General features: G+C 45.6%; 2 protein-coding genes across 2 annotated transcripts; one reads left to right on the top strand and one right to left on the bottom strand.

Annotated features, from left to right (window-relative positions):
- The first annotated feature begins 6 nt into the window (after window positions 1-6).
- On the top strand, window positions 7-8,374 carry LOC135819255 (transmembrane protein 245-like). Its single transcript, XM_065332430.1, has 3 exons — window positions 7-94; window positions 1,688-1,862; window positions 7,465-8,374. Exons 1-3 carry the CDS (start codon window positions 19-21, stop codon window positions 7,619-7,621), a joined length of 408 nt encoding a protein of 135 aa, XP_065188502.1. The 5' UTR covers window positions 7-18; the 3' UTR covers window positions 7,622-8,374.
- Window positions 8,375-9,089: 715 nt separating this feature from the next.
- Window positions 9,090-17,710, bottom strand: LOC135819254 (fibrillin-1-like). Its single transcript, XM_065332429.1, has 8 exons — window positions 16,105-17,710; window positions 15,552-15,701; window positions 14,684-14,962; window positions 13,830-14,096; window positions 12,837-12,930; window positions 11,428-11,773; window positions 11,105-11,153; window positions 9,090-9,685 (listed from the first exon to the last, which is right to left on the bottom strand). Exons 1-8 carry the CDS (start codon window positions 17,516-17,518, stop codon window positions 9,471-9,473), a joined length of 2,814 nt encoding a protein of 937 aa, XP_065188501.1. The 5' UTR covers window positions 17,519-17,710; the 3' UTR covers window positions 9,090-9,470.
- Window positions 17,711-18,285: the final 575 nt, after the last annotated feature.

Here is an 18,285-nt window from a genome sequence, read left to right as displayed (position 1 = left end):
TTTGGTGCATCTCTAAAGATGATAACATTCTACGGACTGTTTACATTCTTCACACATACTCTGTTTGGATTTGAAGTGGTCTTTACCCCGGCAGGTAAGCCACTCATTTCCCCCATGCGTTGTAGATCAATACCAATCTCAATGTGTGTGTGTGTGTATGGGGGGGGGGGGGAGATTCTGTTTGTTTGGGAGGGGGGGGGCAAGCATGGGTGTCTGTGTCCGTGTCTGTGTTTACATCTGCGTGCATACTTGTGTGCGTATGTGGTGGATGCTCGTGGAAGTGGAGGAGTGGGAGGGGGCGGGGAGGAGGCAGACGTGCGTGTGTTGCAGATCACACGTCTGTCGCATCTGTGTGTGTGTGTGTGTGGTGGGGAAGGGAAGGGAATGGAAGGAAGGGAAGAGATTTCTGTACCATAACTATATCTGAGTGTGTGTGTCTAGGGGGATTGCATGGAGGTGAGTTTGAGTAGGGGATAGAGCTGGAAAGTTGTTTGTGTCTAGGGGGATTGCATGGAGGTGAGTTTGAGTAGGGGATAGAGCTGGGAAGTTGTTTGTGTCTAGGGGGATTGCATGGAGGTGAGTTTGAGTAGGGGATAGAGCTGGGAAGTTGTTTGTGTCTAGGGGGATTGCATGGAGGTGAGTTTGAGTAGGGGATAGAGCTGGGAAGTTGTTTGTGTCTAGGGGGATTGCATGGAGGTGAGTTTGAGTAGGGGATACAGCTGGGAAGTTGTTTGTGTCTAGGGGGATTGCATGGAGGTGAGTTTGAGTAGGGGATAGAGCTGGGAAGTTGTTTGTGTCTAGGGGGATTGCATGGAGGTGAGTTTGAGTAGGGGATACAGCTGGGAAGTTGTTTGTGTCTAGGGGGATTGCATGGAGGTGAGTTTGAGTAGGGGATAGAGCTGGGAAGTTGTTTGTGTCTAGGGGGATTGCATGGAGGTGAGTTTGAGTAGGGGATAGAGCTGGGAAGTTGTTTGTGTCTAGGGGGATTTGCATGGAGGTGACTTTGAGTAGGGTATTGAGCTGGGAAGATGTTTGTGTCTAGGGGGATTGCGTGGAGGTGAGTTTGAGTAGGGGATAGAGCTGGGAAGTTGTTTGTGTCTAGGGGGATTGCATGGAGGTGAGTTTGAGTAGGGGATAGAGCTGGGAAGTTGTTTGTGTCTAGGGGGATTGCATGGAGGTGAGTTTGTGTAGGGGATAGAGCTGGGAAGTTGTTTGTGTCCTACCTACATGTACGTACATGTGAAACACGGTGGCCCAATTGTTAGATATTACCTTGTTCATATTGTAGTACAGACCCACTACAGGTGTATTGAATCAGCCCCCCCCCCTCCTCCCCTCTCCCCCCCCCCCTCCTCCCCTCTCCCCCCCCCTTCCCCCTCCCCTTCCCTTTCCCCCTCCCCTCCCCTTCCCCTTCCCCCTTCCCTATGTCCATTCCTGCAGTAAATACCTGGGTTCACATATGCAGTGCATTCATTGAAATAATCATGGTCTCTGAAGTGTTAAGTGTCAGGTATATGTAGATATCATGCAATGTTGTTCTGCACTACATGTACACACACATGTGTATTGGAGGCTGAGGTTACACGACGGGATCCACTCTCAGGCATTTCCTCCAGCTTGACTGTAGCATCACAATACAACTGTCCTGTGTTCTGTGCTGTTCATGTTGTCTTACTTATACTTGCAGTAATCTCAGCTTTGTTTGCCGCCATACCTCTACTAGGCAGCTACTGGGTAGCACTGCCCGCATCACTCTACCTGGCTGTTGCGCAACAGTCCTGGATCAAAGCATCACTGCTGTTCGGCCTGCACTTTCTCTGCTACAATGTTGTCGACGTGGCCATATACTCTGAGATCAAAGGGTACGTGCTGTATGGGCCTTTTACAATATGCACTGGATTTATAATAGATTGATACTGTTTTGGGAGCGTGTGTCTACTGGCAGACATGGCACATGCACTGTATGATCTGTGGACTGCAGTGTCATAGCGTGTTGTCCTGCCAGTCCGGTTTTGATCTCACTATTGGCTGAGAAAGGAGTGCAAAATTTGAGCATTTGCAGGCCGATGTTTCATAACACTTACCGCGGACCCGTATCCCCTTTGGGCCGACCATCCATAGTCGTACTGCTGCCATCCACGGTCACTGTATGCAGACCCTGTGATTTGAAAATAGGTGGCGAGTGATCTATCGCTCTCCTCGCCTGTGTCAGGCGAGCTGTAGGAGAGTGATCCAAAAATTCTCACTCCAAAAACACAGCACATTATTGATATCATTTTTTAGAGAAAAAATTCTGGATGCTTTCTGAATTTCCACCATTGTCTTGAAAGATGACAGCGGTTGGCCGTTAACTGCCATTAAATATGCAGTGTGGAAGAGCTTTTCGTATGCGTCCTCCGCTTGGACTAGAATAGCTGTGTGGATGCGTGGCTGCTAAGGCGCTTGTGTTGCCTTGCTCCCTGATGCAGACGTCGACGATGATTCGTCGGTGTCACCCAATAGCTTCGCACGGCTCACTCCGATGCTATGCGCCTACATGACAACAAGCGAAGAAAACAAGGAGAATGGTCGCGAGTCCGATCGACTTTACTTTCGACATTGAATTGACCACTTACCTGTCCAGACAAATGTCGAGTGACAGCGTGCTTCGTCACTAGTCCGATCCCTCCACAAACCTCAACGCATCGACCTTCGCTTGACCTCTCAGCCATAGAGTCGCTCCGGATAACGTCAGAATACTTCGCACACGACTTGCACCACACTTTCACGACCAGCTCTTTACCTTCCTTCTTCACCGAGTTGAAGCCTATGTCCTCATCTACTTTCCAGCTGAGGAAAGTGGACAACTGCACACTGTTCCCTTTCGACATTTCTACTGCTAGCAGCAGCAGGAGATCACCAGCAAGGGATCATGTCGCAAGGAAAGAAAACAACTGGTATGATCAACTCCAGTTGACCAATTGGCCTTTTATTCTAAGAGTAAGAGGACGAAAGCGCCATTTGGGTGCATTTACTTGCAACGCATGCACTAGCAGAACTACCAGAACTACTAGTCTATGTCAGACTGCGGTCTATCTTGCTACTCGGACCCGCCAGGCGCTAGTTCAGAGGGTTGTACGGACCCCTGCGCTGCATGCAGGGGTCCGTAAAACCCGTTGAACTGGAGTGTTTCATGAGTGGTGGTAGATCTACGCGGCACAGCTCTGACTAGTTCAAGCCGCAATCATTCATCCAGACGTGTGAAATGCCCCGAGGTCATGCCAGGCTAGCTGGGCGCGCCAGTGCAGTGCCTGTGTCACACTCACAGTGTAGATCTACGTGCAGTGAACTTGCCTACTCAGTACTGTGCATGTCACTACACATGACTAACTCACTGTCTAGTCTGTTTCATAACAGCGCGAGCGGGCATAGTTCCGGCCTGCGCACGGATCGATGAGTACACTTGACACCATACACTCGTACTAGTCATAGTACAGTAGTAGTTGCGCTGCACTCCGAAAAGCGTACATGCAGCCAAAAATAGTTTCAGGCGCGCGACAAAAAGTGCACCTTCCAAGAAAATAAGGCGCGCGATGGCGCGCGAGAGCGATCGCTCGCCTCAAATCACAGGGTCTGCCTGAGTGTATGTGTGATATGAGTGAACAATGTGGCAAGTGTACTCATTACTACAGTATACCATACTACAGTATACCATACTACAGTATACCATACTATAGTACACCATACTACAGTACACCATACTACAGTACACCATACTACAGTACACCATACTACAGTACACCATACTACAGTACACCATACTACAGTACACCATACTACAGTACACCATACTACAGTATACCATACTACAGTATACCATACTACAGTATACCATACTACAGTATACCATACTACAGTACACCATACTACAGTACACCATACTACAGTACACCATACTACAGTACACCATACTACAGTACACCATACTACAGTATACCATACTACAGTATACCATACTACAGTATACCATACTACAGTATACCATACTACAGTATACCATACTACAGTACACCATACTACAGTACACCATACTACAGTACACCATACTACAGTACACCATACTACAGTATACCATACTACAGTATACCATACTACAGTACACCATACTACAGTACACCATACTACAGTACACCATACTACAGTACACCATACTACAGTATACCATACTACAGTATACCATACTACAGTACACCATACTACAGTACACCATACTACAGTACACCATACTACAGTACACCATACTACAGTACACCATACTACAGTACACCATACTACAGTATACCATACTACAGTATACCATACTACAGTACACCATACTACAGTACACCATACTACAGTATACCATACTACAGTATACCATACTACAGTATACCATACTACAGTACACCATACTACAGTACACCATACTACAGTACACCATACTACAGTACACCATACTACAGTACACCATACTACAGTACACCATACTACAGTACACCATACTACAGTACACCATACTACAGTACACCATACTACAGTACACCATACTACAGTATACCATACTACAGTATACCATACTACAGTACACCATACTACAGTACACCATACTACAGTATACCATACTACAGTATACCATACTACAGTATACCATACTACAGTACACCATACTACAGTATACCATACTACAGTACACCATACTACAGTACACCATACTACAGTATACCATACTACAGTACACCATACTACAGTATACCATACTACAGTACACCATACTACAGTACACCATACTACAGTACACCATACTACAGTATACCATACTACAGTATACCATACTACAGTACACCATACTACAGTACACCATACTACAGTACACCATACTACAGTATACCATACTACAGTACACCATACTACAGTACACCATACTACAGTATACCATACTACAGTATACCATACTACAGTATACCATACTACAGTACACCATACTACAGTACACCATACTACAGTACACCATACTACAGTATACCATACTACAGTATACCATACTACAGTATACCATACTACAGTACACCATACTACAGTACACCATACTACAGTATACCATACTACAGTATACCATACTACAGTATACCATACTACAATACACCATACTACAGTACACCATACTACCATACTACAGTATACCATACTACAGTATACCATACTACAGTACACCATACTACAGTATACCATACTACAGTATACCATACTACAGTACACCATACTACAGTACACCATACTACAGTACACCATACTACAGTACACCATACTACAGTACACCATACTACAGTATACCATACTACAGTATACCATACTACAGTACACCATACTACAGTACACCATACTACAGTACACCATACTACAGTATACCATACTACAGTATACCATACTACAGTACACCATACTACAGTATACCATACTACAGTATACCATACTACAGTACACCATACTACAGTATACCATACTACAGTATACCATACTACAGTACACCATACTACAGTACACCATACTACAGTACACCATACTACAGTACACCATACTACAGTACACCATGCTACAGTACACCATACTACAGTATACCATACTACAGTACACCATACTACAGTATACCATACTACAGTATACCATACTACAGTATACCATACTACAGTATACCATACTACAGTACACCATGCTACAGTACACCATACTACAGTATACCATACTACAGTACACCATACTACAGTATACCATACTACAGTATACCATACTACAGTATACCATACTATAGTACACCATACTACAGTACACCATACTACAGTACACCATACTACAGTATACCATACTACAGTATACCATACTATAGTACACCATACTACAGTACACCATACTACAGTACACCATACTACAGTACACCATACTACAGTACACCATACTACAGTACACCATACTACAGTACACCATACTACAGTACACCATACTACAGTATACCATACTACAGTACACCATACTACAGTACACCATACTACAGTACACCATACTACAGTACACCATACTACAGTATACCATACTACAGTACACCATACTACAGTATACCATACTACAGTACACCATACTACAGTACACCATACTACAGTATACCATACTACAGTACACCATACTACAGTATACCATACTACAGTACACCATACTACAGTACACCATACTACAGTACACCATACTACAGTACACCATACTACAGTACACCATACTACAGTACACCATACTACAGTATACCATACTACAGTATACCATACTACAGTACACCATACTACAGTATACCATACTACAGTACACCATACTACAGTATACCATACTACAGTACACCATACTACAGTACACCATACTACAGTACACCATACTACAGTACACCATACTACAGTACACCATACTACAGTACACCATACTACAGTACACCATACTACAGTACACCATACTACAGTACACCATACTACAGTATACCATACTACAGTATACCATACTACAGTACACCATACTACAGTATACCATACTACAGTACACCATACTACAGTACACCATACTACAGTACACCATACTACAGTATACCATACTACAGTACACCATACTACAGTACACCATACTACAGTACACCATACTACAGTACACCATACTACAGTACACCATACTACAGTACACCATACTACAGTACACCATACTACAGTACACCATACTACAGTATACCATACTACAGTACACCATACTACAGTACACCATACTACAGTACACCATACTACAGTACACCATACTACAGTACACCATACTACAGTATACCATACTACAGTACACCATACTACAGTATACCATACTATAGTATGGTATACTGTAGTATGGTGTACTGTAGTATGGTAATTTATATTAATTATATTACTATAGTATGGTATACTATACTACAGTATACCATACTATGGTTTACAGGGCTGTAAAGTCAAACACCTCTTCAGAATGGCAGAGGTCTTACTCTCACCCATTTTCACTGCATGCTGTTCTTCAGTGTGAGTTGGGTACACATGGGTGAGACGGTATAGGAGCATTCCCCAGCCCTGGTTTTCAAGAAATGGCTAACGTTAGTGCGCCTACATGCAGTACCTGGAGTAAGTATGCAGACCCAGCAAACAATGGTTGTGCGTGTGTATGGCAAACAAGCTGCTCTAACCAAACGGGGTCTAGGACTGAAGAACCTGAGCGTCTTCTACTTGGCTAGGACAGCTAGCTTGCCGTGTGCATGCACGACTAGGTTGACTTTGCTTGCATCCTGCTGTCGTTTTAGCTAATAGATCACTGATTGGCTCTCATCGTGTTGTGTGTTGTGTGTGTGTGTACGTGTGTGTGTGTGTGTGTCTGTGTTGTATCTGTGTATGTGTATGTGTGCAGTGGTGGACATCCATACCTGACCGGCTTGGCTGTGGCCGGGGGTATGTACATATTTGGACTGGAAGGCGCAGTCATCGGCCCTATCATCCTGTGCTGTGGCCTGGCAGCCATGGACATCTACCGCACCATGCTCAATCCTAGTATTCAGAAAACCTAGCCACAGTTATCAGCAGCAGCATCAGCACCATCACCAGCCACACATCTTTACAGGTCAATCTTCCTGTTTGTTGTTGTGGATCCATGTTTCATGTTGGAACGGAAAATGTTATCTCAATTCCGTATTTGCTGCGAATGGTGTCCAATTCTTGAAAGTTATTTATTGAGATCATGATACTTCAATTCTGGAAAAGAAGTTTGACGGAATTTAAGTATCAGCGCATCTTGGCTGGCTCTCTTTCGTATTTCTTTGAGTATGATTGCGAGTGATCAGTTTGTATTTCTTTGAGCCTGATTGCGAGTGATCAGTTTGTATTTCTTTGAGCCTGATTGCGAGTGATCTGTTTGTATTCAATGCCTGCACATTCCCTAACAGTGTCGTGTAGTGTGATATTAAATTGGTACTGGAGACCAAGGTAAAACATAGATCACAGTCGTATAGTTGTATCACAACAGGCTACTACGGCTCATCAGTTGTCTAAGGTGTGCACCTAGTCAGATCAAGCATTGATTATTCGCTTACACTTTGGACAGCAAATCCGCCCATTCTCTTGCTCCTTGATTTCCACTTCTTGATAAGCCCTTTCTTGAACCATGAAATGTATTTCTGTTAACATTCCGCAACTGTTTGCATGAGTTACTTCGGCTTCACTCTACACCGTATTTTAGTTATAATAATAATATTATGTAGCATGTGTGGATCTACTCACCTTCCGCTGATTAAGGAGAGCTGCATCTGCACCTTGATCCTTGAGGTGGTGGCGTTCCCACGGATATGGAGAACTCTGTCTGACTGGCAAATCGCGCGACTCCGTGACATATATTAGCGTGTTGTGTGTGTGGGATGAACACATCTGGTATGACATTAATTGCATGCAATGGAACCACTGCGCGGTGTCAAGATTTCTCGTGATAATATCATATTATTATTATACTTGTTGCACAGACTGTCAGTGGTCGCAAGTAAAATCCAGCTTGGAGAACATTATAGTCCAGGGACTGCCTAAGAGTGACTTTGAACCGTGGAATGTGCAGTGATAGTCATGGGGCTGGATTTTATTTGACCCCACCAAGCACCAGTAAATTTTACTGGTCTGACTTAGTGTGAGCATAATCAGTGCATGCTCAAGGACTAGAACTACGTGTACACTGGTACCACTTTATGTTTGGCACGAGTTGCTCATGAGCTGCTCAAAATGGGCACATGGTTGGAAAGTGGTACATGAATTGCCGGCTGTCAGTGTTATGACATAGCTGATGTGATGGAACGAGGCAAGAATAATTATTATTATTTTTGCAATTCGCAATTGTCCATAATTTGCAATTCTGGTTCACGTAGAACATGCCGAGTTTATCAGTCGTGAAATGAAGAGGACTATGCGATCAGGAAGACAATAACTACGCTAGGAGTTTGGTTTAGCTGATAGTCGGTGACTCTGAACTGACCTGTGTGTTAGTAAGGCAAACCATGATTGTGTACTAATTGCTCAAGGTTACGCGTAGGGGTCATGAAGGTGTAGCGTGTAAACTGAGCAGCGTACAGCTAGTGTCTGTGTGTAAATAAGAACATGCTCTTGGTGACCAGGGTAAATATTATGATGATGTCATACCTGCCTGGTCTTCCAATTTGCTGGGATTATCTTGCATTTTGGATGAGCTATTGAGATGGAAAGATGCAAGTTGCCAATACATGTAATCAGATAGTTTAGTACAGTAATGTTCACACCACACTGCATGGGTATGCCCTGTGCATGTGCTCAATATGCCTTCCATTATACTATAGACCAGGGACAGAAAATCAAGCATCATTTGTATGAAGGATAGAAAACAAGAACACCTAAATATGGGATTCAAATTGACGTGTCTCGTATCTTAATGTCTTCAGAGGCACTTGAGCCAAGTATCTTGTTCCTGGAAGGCTGGCGCATTCTTCCTTTGCCAGCCAGGCGCCGTTGTCTCCGTATCAGAGCAACTAGGCAGAGGGATAGGAACATTACGAAAGCCAGTCCTCCAGCCGCTGCAGCTATTAGCGTGACCGACACTGTTGTATGCCCATTACCAGCACCTGGACAGAAGTGATACATGCCGGGTAAAAAATATTATCATTACCGAAGCTACGCAGAATATGGAACGAATAGTGGTGTCTGGTTCTAGCCACGGTCCACAGCGCTTTAATTTCGGATCTTTTGTGCATGTATGTGTTGTTTGTATGTGTATGTCTGTGTGTGTGTGTGTGTGTGTGTGTGTGTGTGTGTGTGTGTGTGTGTGTGTGTGTGTGTGTGTGTGTGTGTGTGTGTGTGTGTGTGTGTGTAGGCTTTCCCCAAATCGGCCCGTTTTTTTCGCCTGTTCGGCAAAATTGGAATATATTGGGAAATCGGCAAATAGAATTGTTGGCCTATCGGCTTCAAGATTGGTGAGATATTGGAAGATTTGGTAGATTTTCGGCGATTCTCAAAGAAACCCTCCAAAATCGGTGAAAAGCTTAGCGATTTTTCGATAAGTCTCGTTTTCGGTGACTTTTTCGCGCCCCGATTTGGGGATTTTACTAGTGACGGTCTTCCTAATGGCTAATGTTTGTTTGAGAGGAGGTCAAATGACACGAATCACACGACCTCAAAATCCTAACAGTACAAGTAGTGAAGTAGATAGCTCGACCTGTCATGCTTGCAGCAACATCATTAGTTCGTACTGATGGTAAGCGCACTTTGCAACAACATTTGTAGATTTTCGGCAATTCTCAAAGGAACCCTCCAAAATCGGCGAAAGGCTTATCAATTTTTCGAAAAGTCTCGTTTTCGGCGAAATTTTCGACCGGCCGATTTGGGGAAAGCCTATCTGTGTGTGCGTGTGTCTGCGTGTGTGCGTGCACGCGCATGTGTGTGTGGCCGATCATTGCGTGACCGACTGTTTCTTGTCACGCATCAGTCATGACTGCTCATGTGACTGATGACGTCAGCAGGGCACAGCAAGATGATCATGATGATGACGTCAGCGGCGCTCAGTAAGATGATCATGATGATGAACCAGCATAACGAAGGGTCCTTAGCTGGTGGCAAGTACCGGCTTTTACAGAAAATGATTGTGATTCTTGTTGTTTTGGATCATTCACTTGTGAGGTCTGCATTCGACACTGGGATATAATGGGCGAAGTGGTGGCCCGCCGATGTGAACGTCTTTACTCGATGTGTTCCTGAACACGTGGGGTGATGCGGCCACGAATCCGGCTATCTCTACTTTACTTTTGGGTTTGTAACTTTTGGATCATTCCTTCTGTATAGTAGAATGGGTTCTTACAGGTTGTAACAACCACTGATGGTTGTCATGGTGATTTGTAACCAGACTGTATGTCAACATACTGGGTGGTGGTGGTGGTCAGACAGGTACACAGTGTGCTGCAACACCATCATAGTAATACACACATTGTAACACACATTGTAACACACATTGTAACACACACACTCTAGCACACACTGCAAACGTATACCTGTCGTTTCTTGAATAGGTAGGTATGGTGATGTTGCCACTACTCTCATCTGCACACATAAAAATCGAATAAATTAAAAAAATATTTGAACAGGCGGCGAGGCGACACAAGTTTATTGCCATCCTTCAATTAAAAAATATCGAATAAATTTTCTATAAAAGGGCCCAAAATAATATTTTAATCCCGGTTTCTTTTCCGTGAACTTGTTTATTTTATACCGAGCTTTGTACAGCATGACGAAATGTGAGTCCAAAGTCGTTCGTCCAGAATCTCTTTCTAACAAAACATGGCTCGCAATGCTGTTGCATGCACAAATTCCTCACCTGGGAGTATTGACCAGCATCCTCACTGGCCTGCGCTGCTGCCTGATACCATAGTGTGAAGGTGTGTCTGGGCGCGAGGGGACCATTCTCCCACTGCCCGAGTCTCGTCCCATCACCGACCGTCACGGGCAATACGGCCCTGTGTCCAAACAACGACGAGTGGAACTCCGCCACAACGTATGCCATCGGCGTGGAGCCTGGCTGCCTTGTCTCCAGTGCTTCAGCGTAAGAGTAGACATTGGGTCCGGTCAAGTTGTATAGAATGTCGGGTGAAACATGAAACACTCTGCTCGATGAGCTGCTCAGGTTAGCTGGTCCAAGGTTGATGGCAATGACTGTGTACTGGCTGCAGTAGCAAGCAGATCATCAACAAAGATGGACCAACTACCCAGGAGATGGGGTGTAGTGGGGGGGGGGGGGGGGGGTGCCAACTCAGAAAGAAGACTATCAAGTCATAAACTTGTCCTACTTCACCCTGGAAAATATATCTTCTCATGTTAGATTTTTTTGTGCTGCGCTGACGAGTCCACAAAGGACGAAACAGTTCTGTCCGCAGATTGAGTATCTTCTCATGTTATAATTTTCTACCATTGTTAAACAGTAGCAGCTGCAGTACATGCTGACATTGTGAGTGTATTCAAACTGTAACATAGCATTGGAGTTGCTTTATCTGTTACACTAGAACATGCTCTTGCTCGTCTTAGAAAATTTATTGCCCACCCCTGACTTCAATTCCACCCCCCCCCCCCCCCCTCCGCCCCACTTGCCCTTGGCGTACAATGTTCGATAAAGGACAGATTCTTCTGAAAGGCAGTGTTTTTATCCTTATACCAAGCATGCATGGAAAATCCCAGCAAAGTACCATTTTCTGATAACTCTTCCGTAGGCAGTATCTGCAAAGGGCTACCCCCCCCCCCCTCCATCCCAGTATTCATGGGTTGATAACAAGGAAGTAGGCAAGGCAAGGGCTACCCCCTCCCCCCCCCCCCCTCCACCCCAGTATTCATGGTTTGATAACAAGGAAGCAGGCAAGGCAAGGGCTACCCCCCCCCCCCCTCCACCCCAGTATTCATGGGTTTGATAACAAGGAAGTAGGCAAGGCAAGGGCTACCCCCCCCCCTCCATCCCAGTATTCATGGGTTTGATAACAAGGAAGTGGGCAAGGCAAGGGCTTACCCCCCCCCCCTCCACCCCAGTATTCATGGGTTTGATAACAAGGAAGCAGGCAAGGCAAGGGCTACCCCCCCCCCCCTCCACCCCAGTATTCATGGGTTTGATAACAAGGAAGTAGGCAAGGCAAGGGCTACCCCCCCCCCCTCCACCCTAGTATTCATGGGTTTGATAACAAGGAAGTAGGCAAGGCAAGGGCACGCTCAAGGTTTCGTGAGGAGACCTATCCATCGACTCACAGATCTTGTTGGTAGTCAAACTTTCGAATGGGCCATGTCAATGATGTGGGTGTTCCGGGCTGTGGTGGACTCCATGGTATCAACAGCTCACTACCTATGACGGATACAGGGTACACACACATACGTACACCCACACACATACACTCAGACACACACACACACACACACTCAGACACACATATGCATACACACATACACACACATACACACACATACACACACACATACACACACACACACACACACACACATACACACACGCATGGACACACACACACACAAACACACACACTCAGACACATATGTACCATGTACCATGTATACTTCCGTCGCAAGAGAAGCACGCAAATCTGCAAATGTACTGGATGTGCACCCACAGATTTTCTCTTTATAGCAACGATAGCGGATCTGATTCTGATTGAAACAGATCAAGACAAGCGCCAGATAACTGTCTAATCCACACAACTGGCGAAGCCATGTGAATCGACCCCCCAATGCACACATTGTCTACAGACACATATATGCATACACACATACACACACATACACACACATACACACACATACACATACACACATACACATACACACATACACACATACACATACACACATTATTAGTCTACTTGCTCTCTGTATTGTCTTCGCATCACCATGACAACAGATGATCCTCACAGTATACATTTGGTTGTCATTATCTAAACTGAGCAGGGAAACAATCATGATATTCTCCACCAATACCTAGCTAACTTGCTAGTTTCACCACTGCTCACCGTACACAAAGACAATGAAGAAATTCTGAGAACTGTTATCTCCATGGCTGCATCTACCATTCTGTGCCTCATTCCTGTGTGCTGAGCGGATGAGTCCACATTGCAAGAGATCAATGAGGCAGTTCTGTTCTCAGATTGAGTGGCATATCCATCCTTGAACTGTATGCATGCAGCCACTGTGACGTAGAATCTTACGCAGAGTCAACATATTACGACTTACTGGGTCTGCACTGGCCGTCATGTTGCATGTAGTAATCGGGCAAGCAGTCACATCGATAGCTTGCAACCGTGTCTGCACACTGCATGTTGCTAGCCGTACAGGGAATACGAGCCACGGTGGCATCAGGATTCATAGTTCTTGTTTTAGCAGTCAGGCCATGCACACATTCATTGACATTCTCACACCCACCAGTGTGTCCAGTTCCTGTGAAGCCAGTATTGCAGAGACAATGGAATGTCCCTACACTGTTTCTACATGTGGCATTACCTGAATGTGCACAGGGAACACGAAACAAGCAGATCACCATCTGCTCCATGACTGACATAGCCTAATCTAATGTCATAGATATTGCATGTCGGTACATGTATGCCCATACTGGATGATAAAGTAACATGTCATTTTCATGTTGGCTTGCTTGTCTTTGTCGACATGCTTGTATAAATAAAATAAATCCTATGTTGCCAGTCACACTACTCATGACAACCAAACAGACCCACTTACACAGTTGTTCATGGTTCACGTCCAATAGGAAAGAAGGTTTAGAAGACATGACATTCACACAACATCCTTTCTCTCATTCTACTCGTCATGCATGTGTCATCGGTAATGTGAGAATGTGTGTGAGGAAAAGAACACACACGTAGGTGACCGGGGGAAGACCCTCAGTGGAGACAAATTGAGAAGCCGAGACCTCTGGTCGGCTGGGCTTAATGGGCCCCACCACCCACACTGCATTATTCACCCGAGTGTTTGGAGATAATGTGGATTCTGTAGACAGAAAAAGAGAAGTTTCGAGGAAGAGGAAAGACAGAGTGCTCTGTAAAGGCACTGTATGTACAAGGCAAGTTCCATACCATCACAATCGTGCATATTGTCTGCACATTCCTCCACATCTTGGCATTGTTGGTTGTCGTCCAGTGTATACCCTGTCGAGCAAAGACACTCGTAGGAGCCTGCAGTATCCACGCATTCCGTGTGTTCCAGTGAGAAGCAGTCGTGTTGTCCACGTATGCATTCATTCATATTCCGACAGCCGTGCTGGGACATGCTGAACCCGTTGGCGCAGAGACACATCTCGGTGGTGTTGTACAGCTTGCAGAGAGCATGTGCAGTGCTATTGCAGTAGTCAATGTCTGCACGTGGTGTTCAGATTAAGAAACAGCAAGCAGCACAATAATGTTGAATGTGATCCAACTGTTTCTTGCACCAGTGGTTGGTCTTTGCACTGTACTGCTGATCGAAAATGATTTATTTATAGCCATATTTGGTCCCAGCCCGTTTTGGACAATCCACACCCCAGTCAGGTACAGATCTGATCTTTGCAGTTTGCACTCTCTGTCATAATATTATTACTACAAATACAAATGTGGTGGCAGTGAATTGTTCTTCAGACATTCCCATTTTAACTGCCTCAACGTCATGATAATTTTACTTCGTAGTAGTTATTGGTGCTCACAGACCTAGTTTGTACGTGAAGTGTTCGATTACAGTGAAGGCTGTGCCCCACTTCGCAGGAAATGTGAGTTGCGAAATCCGAAGAGACGCTGGTAGTATGGCGACTACACCTTAGCATAGGCAGCACGGGCCATAAGCAAGGATCGCTTGTTTGAGTCCTGGTGGTGATGATCAATATTTACTTCAAGCGTTTCCCGTTTCAACTGAAACTTATGAAAGTTAAAAATGTAGTTTGAAGGAGTAGGACGAGAAAGTGATTCCACTCACCAGTCTGTTCAGTGCATTCCGGCAAGGAATGACATTGCCCGTCCACCAGTAGAAAGCCAGGCAAGCATGAACATACATAACTGCCTTCTGTATTACGACACTGGGACCCAGGCTGACATGGCTCAGTCATGGTGGAACATTCATTGATTTCTATAGCACATACGACACACAGTATGATAGAAGCACTGACATCACACGGTACATACCTATGATGGCTAAGCAGTTGATCAGATACTGATAATTACACTGTAGTACTGTATGGTGAAATCTGTCTAAGACGATCGCTCAAAGCACCTTCAAAACGTCGTCGTCTCTGTTTACAGGTGGTCTCTGTATCCAGGGTCAATTGTCTGAAAATAATAACATCCCTTGGTCGTGATTCTAGTGGGCTTCTAGCCTAGAATCTAGGTAAGGATGAAACGGTTACCCTTTAAGGTTCCAAACGGGTACGTGGCTTAACAGGCGGGTTATTGGGTACCCTGTAACGGCCAAGATACAGCAGACCTGCTATAATCCAATTCTCTCATCGTAATCCTGCAAGCTACTCACGTACCTTTGCATGAAGAGTTTGCCTCAGACCTAGCAAACCCATCATGGCACTGACATTCATACGAACCAGGTACATTCCTGCACAGCTCACCGATAGCATCACAGTCATTCCCATCATTTCCTGCAGAATCACATTCATCCACATCGAGGCATTGTGTTGGACCCGACACCCGGGCCAGCTCAAAGCCATAGGCACACAGGCAAGCAAAGCTACCTTCCAGGTTCACACACATGTAGTTCTGTTGACAACTGTTACCCAGTAAGCACTCATTACGATCCTGACAGCCAAAATGCGTAGAGTCGAGCTCAAACCCGACCGGACACATGCAGTCAAAGCCTGCCTCCGTGTCCAGGCAGACAATGTTGTCTCCATGGCAACGATGCACTCCCATGGCGCACTCGTCCGGATGGCATCGGTATCCATCACCAGAGTAGTTGCCAAGACAACCGCATGAGTAGCCGCCTATGGAGTTGTGACATTGAGCGTATCGCGAGCATGTGTGTTGTCTATTAACACATTCATCAATATCCCTGCACAGTCTGCCATCCCCAGCAAAACCTGCTAGGCAAGTACAGAGAAATGATCCCTGCATGTTGCTGCAACGACTACCCACTGCTGAGCAGTCGTGCAGTCCCAGCTCACACTCTGTGATGTCATGGCAGGTCAGCCCGTTTCCTTGGTAACCGGGTCTGCACGTGCACAAGAAGGAACCAGCGGTATTGGTACAGAGTGCACCAGGTCTAGAGCAGTTGTGAGTGTGTGCATGGCATTCGTCAATATCCGAACACACGTATCCATTACCAGCGTAACCTTCCTTGCACACACACCTTGTCCGACCATTGCTCATCATCCCACACTCTCCACCAATGGCAGCACATGCTGTACTACCTAGCGTCGCACCGACCCCATCCTCAACACCGCTATCACAGTTTTCTGTCAGCAGCACACACCAAAACACGGCGTCATCCTCGTCGCCGACAACGCTCCTATTTCCGCTGCAGTAGCAGTTCGATTCGCCATCGGAGCTCACGCACACGCCACCGGTTCTGGAGCAGTTCTGCACAGATCCCTGTCGACACGGATCAATCTCAACACACGATGCGCCCAGTAAGCCTGCGCCTGCTGCAGACGAAGTAGCAGTGACATTGTCGGCACAACTGCACGCCAGCAGTCCAGGATTGACGGAGTCCGACGAACAGGCTACGGTGGACGTGCTGCAGTTTAGTTGACCCGGAGCACATTGTAGCAGCACTACGTCATCGCCAGAGTGTCCACCAACGATGCTGCTGACACCATCAGCTAGCAAGATTTGAGTGGAAAACATTGACACCAGTGATAACACAGCACACATCCACTGCATGGTTTCACCCGTGGCAGCAGCACCTCGCCGTAACTGAACGAGGCAAACAAAGGCCATTGCTTGGCCTTGAACCTGTCAAAGATTATTACTATACTGTTCTAGAAGGGGGCTCTACATTCGGTGGCCAGATCATTGAGTACTGTCTACTGAGTACCAGAGTACTACGCTGTGTAGTCTGTTTCGTTTCTGGTCGACGATGCCAGAAGAGAAGAAATGTGCAACAGACCTGCTCTAGCTGCATAACATGCTGACAACTGTGTAGTTTACTAAAAATAATACCCTCTCTCTCTCCCCCCCCCCCCCCCTTCCCTCCCCTCCCCCTGGTCACTATCCTTAGCGCTGGTACAGACTGAGTCACAGTGAGTGAGAGGTCGAGAGAGAGGTCGAAATCTCCACGCTCTTTTCCGTCAGAGCGCTAACTAAGGTAGTTCTCAGCTTCTCCTACTCCAATCAGTTGCTACGCATGTACATATACGTGCAATCGTAGATCTAATATGGATTGTATCGCAGTGCTGTGAATGTGCCAGCCACCCACATCTCTGGCATTGTTTTCTTGCAGTCAGCTGCTGCGCTACTCATACAGTCATAGGTCCTCGGGACACTATCTGTCCAGAAGTTCTCTCGGTTTTCTTTGTTGTGTACCTGTTTGTTGCTTGTTACCAACTTGCGCCTTGTCGCGAGAATTGCTCCCTTTGAATTGATCAATTGGCGAATGAGCCCAGCGGAATGCTGCAGGCTGAACTACTTATCATTGGCAAGTGGTGTGTGAGAGACGACAGGGATGTAGAATGTTGGTGATTGCGAAGACCAGGGCGAACAGTCAT

The sequence above is a fragment of the Sycon ciliatum genome, chromosome 6 (assembly GCF_964019385.1).
Source record: "Sycon ciliatum chromosome 6, ocSycCili1.1, whole genome shotgun sequence".
NCBI lineage: Eukaryota > Metazoa > Porifera > Calcarea > Leucosolenida > Sycettidae > Sycon > Sycon ciliatum.
The sequence above is the reverse complement of the archived record's forward strand: the minus strand, read 5'-3'. Positions and strand labels throughout refer to the sequence as shown.

Excerpts from the sequence above, each read along its gene's own strand:
- LOC135819255 (XM_065332430.1), top strand. The coding sequence starts at position 19 with ATGATAACATTCTACGGACTGTTTACATTCTTCACACATACTCTGTTT. Across the intron at positions 95-1,687 it reads AGTGGTCTTTACCCCGGCAG|TAATCTCAGCTTTGTTTGCC; the intron begins GTAAGCCACTCA and ends TTATACTTGCAG. Across the intron at positions 1,863-7,464 it reads ATATACTCTGAGATCAAAGG|TGGTGGACATCCATACCTGA; the intron begins GTACGTGCTGTA and ends GTATGTGTGCAG.
- LOC135819254 (XM_065332429.1), bottom strand. The coding sequence starts at position 17,518 with ATGGCCTTTGTTTGCCTCGTTCAGTTACGGCGAGGTGCTGCTGCCACG. Across the intron at positions 14,963-15,551 it reads GGAATGCACTGAACAGACTG|ACATTGACTACTGCAATAGC; the intron begins GTGAGTGGAATC and ends CACCACGTGCAG. Across the intron at positions 11,154-11,427 it reads ATGCTGGTCAATACTCCCAG|ATGAGAGTAGTGGCAACATC; the intron begins GTGAGGAATTTG and ends TTATGTGTGCAG.